The sequence below is a fragment of the Lissotriton helveticus genome, chromosome 2_1 (genome assembly GCF_964261635.1).
Source record: "Lissotriton helveticus chromosome 2_1, aLisHel1.1, whole genome shotgun sequence".
In the NCBI taxonomy this organism is placed as follows: domain Eukaryota; kingdom Metazoa; phylum Chordata; class Amphibia; order Caudata; family Salamandridae; genus Lissotriton; species Lissotriton helveticus.
In genome coordinates this window covers 1,588,734,339-1,588,747,904 of record NC_136059.1, presented here as the reverse complement: position 1 = coordinate 1,588,747,904, position 13,566 = coordinate 1,588,734,339, and the positions used below count along the sequence as shown (strand labels likewise).

The 13,566-nt window shown below is 43.9% G+C and overlaps 1 protein-coding gene across 3 annotated transcripts in view; it reads right to left on the bottom strand.

Annotated features, from left to right (window-relative positions):
• Positions 1 to 13,566, bottom strand: part of SLC49A3 (solute carrier family 49 member 3) — a 484,926-nt gene that overhangs the window by 126,380 nt on the left and 344,980 nt on the right. For all 3 annotated transcript variants that reach the window (XM_078676555.1, XM_078676556.1, XM_078676554.1), the window contains exon 2: positions 9,103 to 9,261. In XM_078676555.1, the coding sequence (XP_078532681.1) occupies positions 9,103 to 9,204 (102 nt within the window). In that variant the 5' untranslated portion in view covers positions 9,205 to 9,261. The remainder of the gene's footprint in view (positions 1 to 9,102; positions 9,262 to 13,566) is intronic.

Below are 13,566 nucleotides of genomic sequence, written 5' to 3'. Positions count from 1 at the left end.
TGTATAGGCAAATAGTGGGGGGCTATCAAAGATATTCCTGAAGTCCGGTTCCATCTGGAGAATGGGCCAATGATTCAAAATAATTTTTTTGAAACTGTTGCTGGCTGTTGAGAATTTAGAGACTAGAACCATGCTTTGAGCAGGAGGTTTGGTCTTTTTTACTAGACTTTGTGGTCTAGTGACGTTGGCAACTCGGGTTTCAGCGTCGTTGATGATAGTTTGGGGATATCCTCTCTCAAGGAACCGTTGGTGCATTTCCTTGATGCGATGGGTGTAGGTGTCCTGTTCAGACACGATCCGTTTGATACGCAACATTTGTGAATAGGGCAGGTGTTTTTTAAGAGACCCTTGGTGGAAACTTTGAAAATGGAGTGTATTGTTGCGATCGGTGCTTTTACGATACAAATCTGTAGTAATGGATTGGTTGCAGATTTTAACTAGGACGTCCAAGAAAGAGATTTCTGTGTTGCTTGTGACCCATGAAAGGAAGATTCGAGGATCTTTGTGTTAAGGTCTGTGAGAGCTACAATAAGTTCTTCTTCTGAACTGGCCCATATGAAGAAAAGATCATCTATGTATCTTACATACATTCTCAGTTTACCGTGAAACTTGGGGTTCTCATATATGTAGATTTTCTCAAAGTTCTCCATATAGATGTTCGCGTACGTTGGAGCTGCGCAGTTTCCCATGGCCATTCCTGTGAGTTGGAGGTACCATTTATCTTTGTCTTGGAAATAGCTATGGTAGAGTGTGTAAATCATCAACTCCATTAAGAATGTTTGCATTTGAGGGTTGATGTCGCTTTTGAGTAAGGCTTGTTCTACAGCCTCTATGCCTCCCTGATGGGGTATAGAGGTGTATAATGATCTGACGTCTGCAGTGCATAGGATCAGTGATTCATTGTCGATGTTTTCAATGAGAGAGAGCTTATTCAAAAATTCAGTGGTGTCTTTTATGTAACTTTGTGCTTTGATGACTAAAGGTTGCAGATATCTGTCTAGATATTTTCCAGTTGGTTCGTGGATCGATCCTTTTGTGGAGACAATTGGCCGGAACGGTGGGTCATGGAGGTTTTTGTGAATTTTTGGACTCATGAAGATTTTTAGACATCTTGGAAATTCGGTGATTAGATATTTTTTAGTGCGATCTTCAATTATCCCTAATTGGTGTGCCCCATTGATAATATTCAATAACGAGTCCTGAAACTCTTTGGTGGGATTGTTCTGAAGTTCCATGTAGGTACTTGCATGTAGCTTTTGGTTAATATGGCGTTTTGATAAATATATGAGTTGTCTTAAGAATTTCCAAGATGTCCAAAAATCTTCATGAGTCCAAAAATTCACAAAAACCTCCATGACCCACCGTTCCGGCCAATTGTCTCCACAAAAGGATCGATCCACGAACCAACTGGAAAATATCTAGACAGATATCTGCAACCTTTAGTCATCAAAGCACAAAGTTACATAAAAGACCACTGAATTTTTGAATAAGCTCTCTCTCATTGAAAACATCGACAATGAATCACTGATCCTATGCACTGCAGACGTCAGATCATTATACACCTCTATACCCCATCAGGGAGGCATAGAGGCTGTAGAACAAGCCTTACTCAAAAGCGACATCAACCCTCAAATGCAAACATTCTTAATGGAGTTGATGATTTACACACTCTACCATAGCTATTTCCAAGACAAAGATAAATGGTACCTCCAACTCACAGGAATGGCCATGGGAAACTGCGCGGCTCCAACGTACGCGAACATCTATATGGAGAACTTTGAGAAAATCTACATATATGAGAACCCCAAGTTTCGCGGTAAACTGAGAATGTATGTAAGATACATAGATGATCTTTTCTTCATATGGGCCAGTTCAGAAGAAGAACTTATTGTAGCTCTCACAGACCTTAACACCAAAGATCCTCGAATCTTCCTTTCATGGGTCACAAGCAACACAGAAATCTCTTTCTTGGACGTCCTAGTTAAAATCTGCAACCAATCCATTACTACAGATTTGTATCGTAAAAGCACCGATCGCAACAATACACTCCATTTTCAAAGTTTCCACCAAGGGTCTCTTAAAAAACACCTGCCCTATTCACAAATGTTGCGTATCAAACGGATCGTGTCTGAACAGGACACCTACACCCATCGCATCAAGGAAATGCACCAACGGTTCCTTGAGAGAGGATATCCCCAAACTATCATCAACGACGCTGAAACCCGAGTTGCCAACGTCACTAGACCACAAAGTCTAGTAAAAAAGACCAAACCTCCTGCTCAACGCATGGTTCTAGTCTCTAAATTCTCAACAGCCAGCAACAGTTTCAAGAAAATTATTTTGAATCATTGGCCCATTCTCCAGATGGAACCGGACTTCAGGAATATCTTTGATAGCCCCCCACTATTTGCCTATACACGTGGTAAAAATATAAAAGAAATACTTTCCTCACCACCCATTGTTCCACAAAAATTTAAAGGGACCCAACCATGCCACAACTGTAATAATTGTAACTGCGTCATGAGAGGAAAAGCAATCAAACATCCTATGAAGGGGACTTCCATTAAATTGCGAGTAAACGCAACCTGTGACTCTACAAATCTCATTTACGCCCTAAAATGCCCATGTGGTAAACTTTATGTTGGCAAAACTGAAAGAAAAATCAAGGTTCGCATTAACGAACATAAGTCCAACATACGTACCAAAAATGAGAAATCTAACGTGGCCACACAATTTCAAGAATTTCATCACACCATCGCACAACTTCAGTTTATTGTCCTTGAATGTGTTCCACGAAAAGAAGGAGTTGACAATCGGAAACTGCTTTTGCAGAAAGAATTGGAATGGACTTTTCGTCTACAAACTCTTAAGCCCCATGGTCTGAATGACCGTGTAGAATATAGCTGTCACTTGTAAATCCACTATTTACTATTGTTATGCCTTGCTCTCTATTCCATACCCATAGCACTTTTTTTATTTGTCACGGGATTTCACCCACATCAGTTTGGTTTTTGTTGTCCACTAGCCTTTTTCCCCGTTCCAAGATGGCCACCACCTTTCAATTTTATTTTCTAGTCCGTTTTTTATGTTTTCGTCTATGTATTCCACCCTTGATGCACCCTTGCGCATCCTCAAACCGCCGCGTCACTGACCGCCACTGCGTTAAACCACCAAGTGAGTAACCCTGTTTGCTTCGTAACTTCTAGGAGAGATCACTTCTCCTTTACGACCCGTTCTTTATAATCATTTTTCACATGCGCGTATCGCGTTTGTACACTGCGGTAACTTCACACGCGCTTGTCGCGTTTGCACACCGTTATGATTTTCACCTAACAGCACATGTCCTCTAGTTACCTTCCGTTATATCGCCCACCGAACCATCCTGCTTAGTAATTTTTTCCTGTGTTCGTCATATTTGCACTCCACCTTTAAGTTATTATTTGTCACGTTGCCCTCGACCTTCACGTCACCTCACTCGTTGATAGGCACTTGTTAAACTGCTATTCGGCCCATTACGATTTTCTTGCTACATTCCCCCACCCTGATTCGGGCTCATTTTTTCTTCTTTTCAGCTTCTCCTTGACAAAGGGCGTGCAGCCCGAAATGCATTGGAGAAATATGGTTGTTCATTGCATGGATATGATGTAATATCTATTAACCCATGAAACAGAGAAAACTTTTCTAAAATGCTTAAAACAAGTTTGGAATAAACCTGAGTTTTGAAAAGAACAATAGAGTCATTTTTATGAACGTCTTTGAGTGCCTCCATGAGGGGATGTAAACGCAATTCTTTTGCTTACACCAGTTCCTATTGATACTCAAGGTGTGTGACGGTCACACCACCCTCGAGTGCACCCTCTCCAGTATAACTTCTCAAGTCAACACATAATCAACAAGTGCTGTGCACCTACCATCCATTCTTACTATTCCTATTGGAGAAGGGTCAAGACTGAATTGTATATGGGTGGGTGGCATGATGTGTAAAATAGCAATGATTGGGAATATGCAGCCTAAATAATTACTAGTGCTGAGACTAATTCACACGTTCCATCCATCGCTTTTTTGGACATTTCAGTGAAACGCCCAAAGTAGGATGGGTATGTCCAGACATGGATCAAGGGTGTACACTTTGCCCCTGTAACCAAGCTATACTGGACAGATGAAGTCTATTATGGGCAAAACTGGTCTTGGATTGCTTGTGTTCTGGTTCAGGGAGGACTTGGCCTGGTAGGTTGGGCTGGACTTTTCCACTGGACAGGGTCAAGACTGATTTGAATATGGCTGGGTCCGAACTGGGGTTGCATGGTGTGCAAAATAAAGATGAACTGGGATGTAGCCAAAGTAATTGGTTAATTCAAGCCGACCATCATTCAATTTTTTTAATACTTCACTTTTTTTATATACTTCAGTGAGACTACAATGAATACATATGCTGCAAATAAATATAAGAATATTGTTTGACATAAAGTCCCCATAGTCAGACTCCATTTTGAGCACAAGACTCTATTTCTGCCTATCTTTAATGTAGATCAGTCTGCCCTTATACTTCAAAGGCTCTGTGAAAGTGTCAAATCATCCAGATAATGACAATGATAAGACACCTAATGAGACATCAGTCTGGGACAAGTGCCTTGGTATGTATATTTCAAGGTCAGATAGTGAAAATCACAAACAATGTAGTCTGAATTGACATATTTTTACCACACTTGTTTATACTAGTGTGTCTTAAGATCAACATATTGATGGATGCAAGGTATGTCAGAAATTCCTCAAAAATCCCCTATGCAAGATAAGATTGGTGGGCAACAGCATAATAGGTCCATCAATTGGCCACTCAGTCAGAGAGGTCCCTCATCCAGTTTATCGCACAAGATACTGACAGAGATCACCAGATTGCTGAACTTCCGCAGCACCGAGTCCTACGCTCAGAGCTGATACCAAGCCAAGTCTGAGAGGAGAGGAGAGGAGCTAAGTCTAGCTGATATTTGTTTTCCTTTTGAGAGAACAGTCTCGCCTAGCTACTGATAATGACATCTACTTACTGTAAACAGGTATGCAAAGTGCTGAATCCTACGAAACTCCAGATGCAAGTTAAGCTACTCTTTCCTCCAATAGTATAGCTCATAGAAGTAGACTTTAGGGTGTTGGCTGCCAAAAGATATTTCAGCTATGTTAGAAATGTTCATATTATTTTTCTTTTTAGTAACATGCATCGGTGCTATTTTAATAATATTCTGTTTGGTTATTTTACATGTACTAAGCAACTGTATGGGACTGTTCAACTAAAACACACTTCAAACATAATGTGTCTTTTCTTTTAGTGCTAACCGTGTGTGTGATATTCTGAAGAACAAAATTGAGTCTGAATTACCACTGCATCCTTGGCCCCTTTCTAAGGGACTGTTAATTGCCAGGAAAGCATGGACACCACGTCAACTATGTTTTGAGTGGGGTTGCGTGGGGCTACAATAACCTGTACTTTCATGGTCAAGCGCTGGTGCAATGAACTAAGTTCAGGAATCTGTCGGTGGGAAAGTCAAACTTTGTAGAGTTAAGCCACAGCCTTAGTTAACCCATCAGTTTATTTGCAGTAGATAGTTATCAAGTATGTCAGTCAGTCAGTCAGTCAGTCAGTCAGAGAGCTTTATTTCGGTAAACATACCATAAAAAGGCCAAACACAGATACACACATAAAATGGCAATAAAAACTGGTAGTACAAATTTTAAGAATAATCTGAGGAAATTTCATATAGTCCGTTTCTCCGAAGGTTAAAACATCAATTAAAACACAAGAACAGCAATATGTAAGCATTTCCTATGATATACTAGATTGCAGTAGGTTACAACACTCCCCTAAAGATGGCCCTTAGCGCCGGGTGCAGGCTTCCAACTTTAATATTGCACATCTTGTGTACCACATAGACTGGAGGAATCTAGCTGTGGCAAACACTATCAGGGGGGGGGGGGGGGGAAGTGTCATATTTGAGAATCCTAAAAACCTCCCGGTAGTCTCTAAAGCCCCTAGCCCTACACAGCTGCAGAATCCATTTCTCCCTAGCCCTGGCGTAGGAAGGGCAGAGGAGCAGAACGTGCAGATCTGTCTCTCTACCGTTCCAACACCCCGGGCAGGAGCTCGCCGTTGGGAGGGCGTTCCGCCATTTATGTGTTACAGCCCTCAGTGGCAATGAGCCGTGTCTAAACTGGATATACAGTTTCTTGGCCAAGGAAGGCTGGATATCGTCCAGGAAGGCTTCAAAGTGAGGGTGGGCCTTGATATTCAGAAAAGTTTGTCAACCTACCCAAGGTGGAATTACATGTTAAGAACTCCAATCTGTGGTCCTTAGCGCCGCATTCAATAGTTTCTTGGAGAACGATGGGCAAGTGTCTTGGGGAGACGACCACAGATCACCTCTGCCTATGGAATGGCCGTGATGCTTGATGTAATTCAGACAAGGTATTTTCCCCGAGGACCCCCTTTGTAAAATGTCTCTCAAGTCCTCCCTATAGGACGACAACTCCGCGGTCGCCCACAGGCGTCTCCAGTACAGGAGATGACGGTTGGCTACAATATCCTGTATGGGTACCAAACCCAGATCCAGCCGCAGCGGGATCAGATAGGAGCTCATAGGCAAGCGAAGCAAGCGCCTGATGAAGCTGTTTTCCGTAAGCGTAAGGGGGGCAACACTAGTATGGCCCATAACTCTACGCCATAAAGCGCGCCCCCTCTTGCCTGAGCCTTGTAGATCTCAAGGGGCAGGCTGAGCAATTTCTGTGACGTATCATTGAAGATCTTTAGGATACCGCCCGATGATTGGGCCTGCTTTAAATTGGTCCGAGCCTTATGTGTCCCTCAATCCATTTTGTGGTTCAGTATGACCCCCATGTACTCAAAAGTGGATACTTGTTCCAGCACCATTCCTTCCATGTGTGGGCGAGGGCAATTAGCCGATTTATTATTATAGACCATGAACTTTGTTTTGGAGATATTGATCTCCAAATCTCTTAGACGGCAGAAAGAACAAAATGCCTCCAATGTACACTGTATACCCTCTGACGATTTTGATACCAGAAGGGTATCGTCAGCGAACATAAGGGCAGGTATCTTTCGCCCTGCTAAGCTAGGAGAGTCCAGGTCTGTTGCCCCCGAGAGATGATCTATTAACCCATTAAGGAAAAGGGAGAAGAGGGTAGGGGCCAGAACGCACCCCTGCCTTACTCCCCTTTCTACCGTGAAGGGAGCTGATAACTCCCCACTCCTCCCATACCTCACCCTAGCGTATGTGCCCTGGTGCAGACGTTTGAGTAGATGACACAAATAGGGTGGAGCACTACTCTGGGCATTACCCATCTCCAACAATAATGCCCAGAGTTTGTCCCTGTGTACCAGGTCAAAGGCTGACTTAAGGTCCACAAAGATCAGGAACAAACTACCCGCCCCAATGGTGACCATCTTCCAGTAGACCAACTGTAATCTAAACAGTTGGTCTATAGTGGAGACCTTTGTTCGAAAGCCCGCCTGGAGGGAGGTTAGGATGTGTTGTTCATTCATCCAACTCTGCAACCTAGATAACAAAAGGCGGGCAAAAATGTTCTGGAGGACGTCGATTAAACTTATGGGGCGGTAGTTGGCCGGATCGAGGGGGGAAGCTTTCTTGTGAATGGGAATTATTTCAGCTCCCAACCAAGTATCCGGGATCTCCAAGCCCTGAAGGATGGCGTTAAAGTAGACACAGATGTAGGGAGCCCACACCTTTTGTTCGCTACGGAAAAGGTCGCCAGGAATTCTGTCAAGGCCCGGAGCTTTCCCTGGCTTCAGGCTTCCAAGGGCCACCTGCACTTCATGGATAGAGCAAGGTGGGCACAGTGGGACCGAGGCCTCCAATGGGGCCAATTCTGGGGGGAAGTTTGGATTAAGGCCTCTCCAAGATGTTCACTGGGTAGAAGAGAATAGAGGGGCTTAAAGTGCTCTAAACAGGCAGCTTCACTAAGGTTAGGGATAATGGCAGGCTTCCCCTCGGCTGACCCATCTCGCACAAGGTTCCAGAATGACCTGAAATCTTGAGCTCCCAAGGCCACCCCAATACTGACCCACCTTGCAGCGTCCCACTCAGACCTAGCCTCCTTTGTCAGGCGTTTATATCTTTCCCTCGCCTTCCTGATGCCAGGGATTGAGCCCAATTTAACCTCCCTAATCAGACACCTCTTCGCATCACTACATGCTTTATTAAACCAGTGGTTTTGCTTTTTTGTCCTGTGGCGCTTAAGATCACTGGAGTAGAAGAGACTTGCCAGAGAACCAAAGAGTTTGTTATGAATAAGCTGCAACCCCTGAGGATGAGGGTAAAGGGGATCACTAGTAGTACCCAAGAGGTTAGAAACCTCTAAGAGGGAACTTACAACTAATTGATAAAGTTCTGCCAAACTGTCGGGGACCTGCGCAATCCTCTCCCATCTAACACGTCTCCCTCCCGCTGCTAAAACTAAATTGGGATCACTGCCAGTCTCCTGACGCCCCAATGCGGTGTGACGGCCCAGGGGTGCTAGAAGTTCTAATGATAATAAATTGTGATCGCTATCCACCCTTGGGATCACAGAAAAGGCTCTAAGGTAGGCCCAGAACTCTACATTCACCAATATGTAGTCTATTGTAGTGCTTCCCCCTGGTCTGTTAAAAGTTCTTTACCCGGAGCATCTGAGTATGAGTAGTATCAAGTATGTTCCTAATTAATTGTTATCATCGCTACTGAAGGTCAAGAGGTAATCCCCAAATTCAGAAAAAAATACTTTTAGGACTCCTGGAGCAAAGCATATACTTCAGCTTGAGTTCCTTTGTATACATGGCAGCACTCATATACAGACCATCTTCTTCAAATTCCATATAGGCAGAGTAGGAGGGTGGTGCTCCATACAATATTTTGCGTATTTGTTGTGTCTGTTTACACATAATTATCTCTAATACAATCCTGATTATTCATCATCAATCTAACAGCATATGTAAATGAGTGCTCTACCCTCTGACACTGTTATTTCAAATAACATAACCTGGTTCAGACACATTACGACAAAATATCATATATTTTAGGTATTTTAAATAAAACTTACAGCAGTTCTGAGTCCCATTATATCCAGCACCCACATCGTACAAAGCCCAACTGGGATGGCTACTATAAGGTATACTTGTGATAACCAGTTGACTTGGTCCATGGTGATGTCAAAGAATTTTGCAGTAATGTCAGCGACTGGAGCAAAACTAAGCCATAGCTGCAAGACAACAAAAACATGAGGAAAGGTGAATATTTGCTCTCGCTCCTTTGCATATTCTTAAGTCTAACAGAGGAGAAGGATGTAGGAGTGGTTTGAAGATGGAGACAGAAAGTTGCAGTGTTAAGTGGAAAGCCTGGCATATTGTGTTACTTGTGTTTGACAGTGAAAACAATGTCAGTTTCAATTTCATTTTTTGATTGTTATGATTGTTATAAGTTAATAAAAACCGTCACAATATTTTACAGATAATACCAAATAATAAAAACAGTTTTGAATAAAACAATTCATGGTTAATTTTCTGGTTTGTCAATTTCTTAAACGTTCACATTATTATTTCAACAATACAAAATAATAAAATCATTTAGCATCTCAGGTGTTATTGTTTCGTTTTCTTCAAATAAATGACCAATAACTTTCGAATGAGTTGTTATAAAGTATCATTGTGTGTGGAGATGACAAGTTAAGTTTTATTTCGATTTGTGTAAAATACCAGAGTCCAACATTTTAAAAGAGTCATACAACTGTCTTCTGCTCACACCCTTCTTGTTGTTTAATCATTATGCGGACCCCTTTCTCGTACTAGAGCTGTGCCCTCGGAAGCCTGTTTGAGTAATTTGTCATGAAATTGCAAAAATGTCAAAAGTTTGCAGTTCAACTTAGGGTCAAGGCTTCTCATTATTGTGGTTCGGCAGGTGCAAATCCCCCTCTTGTTGAATATCAGTCTTAACAAAGAGAGGCTTGCTTTCTTTAATGCGGGACATATGCAAACCAAATTCAACAAGCATTTACAATGCAATAGGTCTCGCAGCATTAAAGTTTGAGTTACTGGCATTGTAAATGACAATGCTTTGCATGAATTTTTTTTTAATTTGCAATTGGTATATAAACATTGTTTGTGAATGGTTAGCTGTTGCTTATGCTAAGCAAAGTTGGCAGTAATATAGAGTGCTAGTCTTGCTTGTTATAAGCATGCTGATTTAAAGCGCTCTGATACCTGCGGGTAAAGTTTGCGCTATATAAAAGTAAAAACGAATAAATAAATTTAAAAAAAGCCTACCTGTCCCACGTTCGTTCTTATTCTGCGATGTACGTAAAATATGTGTTTGTGACTTTGATTTACAGTTTGAGAAAAAGAAAACACATTTTGCAAGTAAAAGATGTTTGTGTGTGGCGTGCAGCAGTGTGTGGCGTACAGCAGTGTGTGGCGTGCAGCAGTGTGTGGCGTGCAGCAGTGTGTGGCGTGCAGCAGTGTGCGGCGTGCAGCAGTGTGCGGCGTGCAGCAGTGTGCGGCGTGCAGCAGTGTGTGGCCAGGCAGCGTGCAGCAGTGTGAGGGGTGCAGCAGTGTGAGGGGTGCAGCAGTGTGAGGTGTGCAGCAGTGTGCGGCGTGCAGCAGTGTGCGGCGTGCAGCAGTGTGCGGCGTGCAGCAGTGTGAGTAATGCAGCAGTATGAGGCGTGAAGCAGTGTGAGGCGTGAAGCAGTGTGAGGCGTGAAGCAGTGTGAGGCGTGCAGCAGTGTGAGGCGTGCAGCAGTGTGCAGCATGCAGCAGTGCGAGTAATGCAGCAGTGTGCGGCAGTGTGAGGCGTGCGACAGTGTGAGGCGTGCGGCGGCGTGAGGCGTGCAGCGGCGTGTGGCGTGCAGTGGCGTGTGGCGCGCAGCGGCGTGTGGCGTGCAGCGGCGTGTGGCGTGCAGCAGCGTGTGGCGTGCAGCAGCGTGTGGCGTGCAGCAGCGTGTGGCGTGCAGCAGTGTGTGGCGTGCAGCAGTGTGTGGCGTGCAGCAGTGTGTGGTCTGCAACGTGCAGCAGTGTGTGGCGTGCAGCAGTGTGTGGCGTGCAGCAGTGTGTGGTCTGCAACGTGCAGCAGTGTGTGGCGTGCAGCAGTGTGAGACATGCAGCAGTGTGTGGAGTGTAGCAGTGTGTGGTGTGCAGCTGTGTGAGACGTGCAGCAGTGTGAGGGGTGCAGCAGTGTGAGGGGTGCAGCAGTGTGAGGGGTGCAGCAGTGTGAGGGGTGCAGCAGTGTGTGGCGTGCAGCAGTGTGTGGCGTGCAGCAGTGTGTGGCGTGCAGCAGTGTGTGGCGTGCAGCAGTGTGTGGCGTGCAGCAGTGTGTGGCGTGCAGCAGTGTGAGGCGTGCAGCAGTGTGAGGCGTGCAGCAGTGTGAGGCGTGCAGCAGTGTGAGGCGTGCAGCAGTGTGAGGCGTGCAGCAGTGTGCAGCATGCAGCAGTGTGAGGCACGCAGCAGTGTGAGGCACGCAGCAGTGTGAGGCGCGCAGCAGTGTGAGGCGCGCAGCAGTGTGAGGCGCGCAGCAGTGTGAGGCGCGCAGCAGTGTGAGGCACGCAGCAGTGTGAGGCACGCAGCAGTGTGAGGCATGCAGCAGTGCAAGGCGGGAGGCAGTGTATCAGTTGTTGTGAACTAGTAAAATCTGTGTAAAATCCGAGGTGTATCTAGCACCCAAGGTTGTAACTGTCGTATGAATACTTGAAATAAAATTTGAGATATACTGAACCGAGTTGTAAGGCTCATTACATAAAAATCAAGCTCCTAGAGACCAAAAACAGTCAATAATCATAGTAACACCCATGACAAAGAAAAATGCAAGCACATCTGCTTTTCCGAAAAATCGTTCTCTAGTCTTACGTTTTAAAATCTGCAAATGTCACTTTAACAGTCAATATTGGTCTTTTATGCAGTATTACCAGAAAGTCAAATGTATAGTAAAAATCGGTCAGGATCAATTGTTTTTTTTAAAAAAATGAAAGTTCGGGTTCATGATGAAAATTGAAAGACAATTCTATCCTGCCATAAACATAGCTGCAAAGTTAGAACGTGTCTTCTGTGTCGGGGAAGTGGCTACTATATGTTTTGGAAAATCTGAAGCGTGGACGTGTTTTTTTCTTGTTAAAGCTACTAAAAGAGGAGGCTAGCGTTTCTGTTTTCCCCCTGCTTGATACCTGCGACATCATACCTCAACTAAGGGCATGTCTGGGACCTGGCTGTTTTACCCAAGTATAGCCTCTGTAGTACTAAAGGTGACAGGGGGCTGGTAGGGACCTTTACGTAGAGGTCTGGCCCTTTGCAAGTTCTCCACAGAGTGTCCTGGGGGTTTGGGAATATGGCACTTGCACTAGAGAACCACGTTTGGCACACTTCCCAGGCTCATCTCTTTAAGAGTGCCAGGGGCGATGCCTTTGCCATGGTTTGGGTCAGCATGTAAGCTGGCACTGTTCCATGCTTTGGCAACAGTGCGTAGGTTCCTAAGTGGATTGAGTGTACGTGGGGGCCTGACGTAAGCAATCAGGAAGAGCAAGATGGTGGTAAATCAGGAGGCCAATTTGCCAGTGTGATGTCTGGTGTTACGACTACTTCTGTACACAGTGTTTTTTCTGTCCCCACCAAGATGTAAACAAAGGATGTAAAGTATGTAAATAGTGTTAATGTGATATTGTTTATGCAAGTTTTTCGTTTGTGTCAATTGAGTCTTGTTTTAATTTTTGAATAAATACTGCCTAGAACGTTTCTGAAACAACACAACGTTTATGGTCAGGGTCGGTCACTGTGTGGTCTTTCAGGTCTCTACCTAGCTCAGCAGGTTCCCTCCTTTGTTTCTTTGGAGAATACCGACCATGTGTCTTAGCGTTCTGTACAAGATTGTGGGCTAGGAAGTCCCTCGGAAATCATAATTGACTGCACTACTACTGATGGATCTACAATTGATTTAATATGACTGCTTATTTGGTACATGTTCTAAATGCAAACCGTGCCTGCTTCCCCATGCAAGGATGCAGCTTTTCTGTTTTGCCCATTGGAGTCTCACTTGCAATCGTGATAGAGGCCTTAACAAGATGTATGAAAACAAACCAGTGCCAGAGTACTAATAAATTGCTGCTACCACCAAAGAGCTCCTGGATGTTTATATGCTCTTTTCCTTTCTCTAAGCTTTAAATATCGAGCACTTATTTTTTAATGCACGACTGTCTACTCGTTTACACACTATCGTACTAATGCTGAGCGGTAGACAAAGATAAGACTTTGTCAGTAACAAGTTCAGTAATGACATCATCGAACATGATAATCGAAATGAAGAACAAGTTCATAATCAACTTGTGTACCTGGGCACAAGCATATGCTGAAAATCAGCCCCAATTTTTTCAAGACGCTGTTTCACTATATTTCATTCAAAAAAATTGTTCTTTATTTAATTATCTATGTTTGGTAACGACATTCAAATGTTGCATCACATGTAATATCCAGCCAAACGAATTAATTGTTTCAAATTCACAAATATTTGTAGACTTGGCCTCCCATGGCCT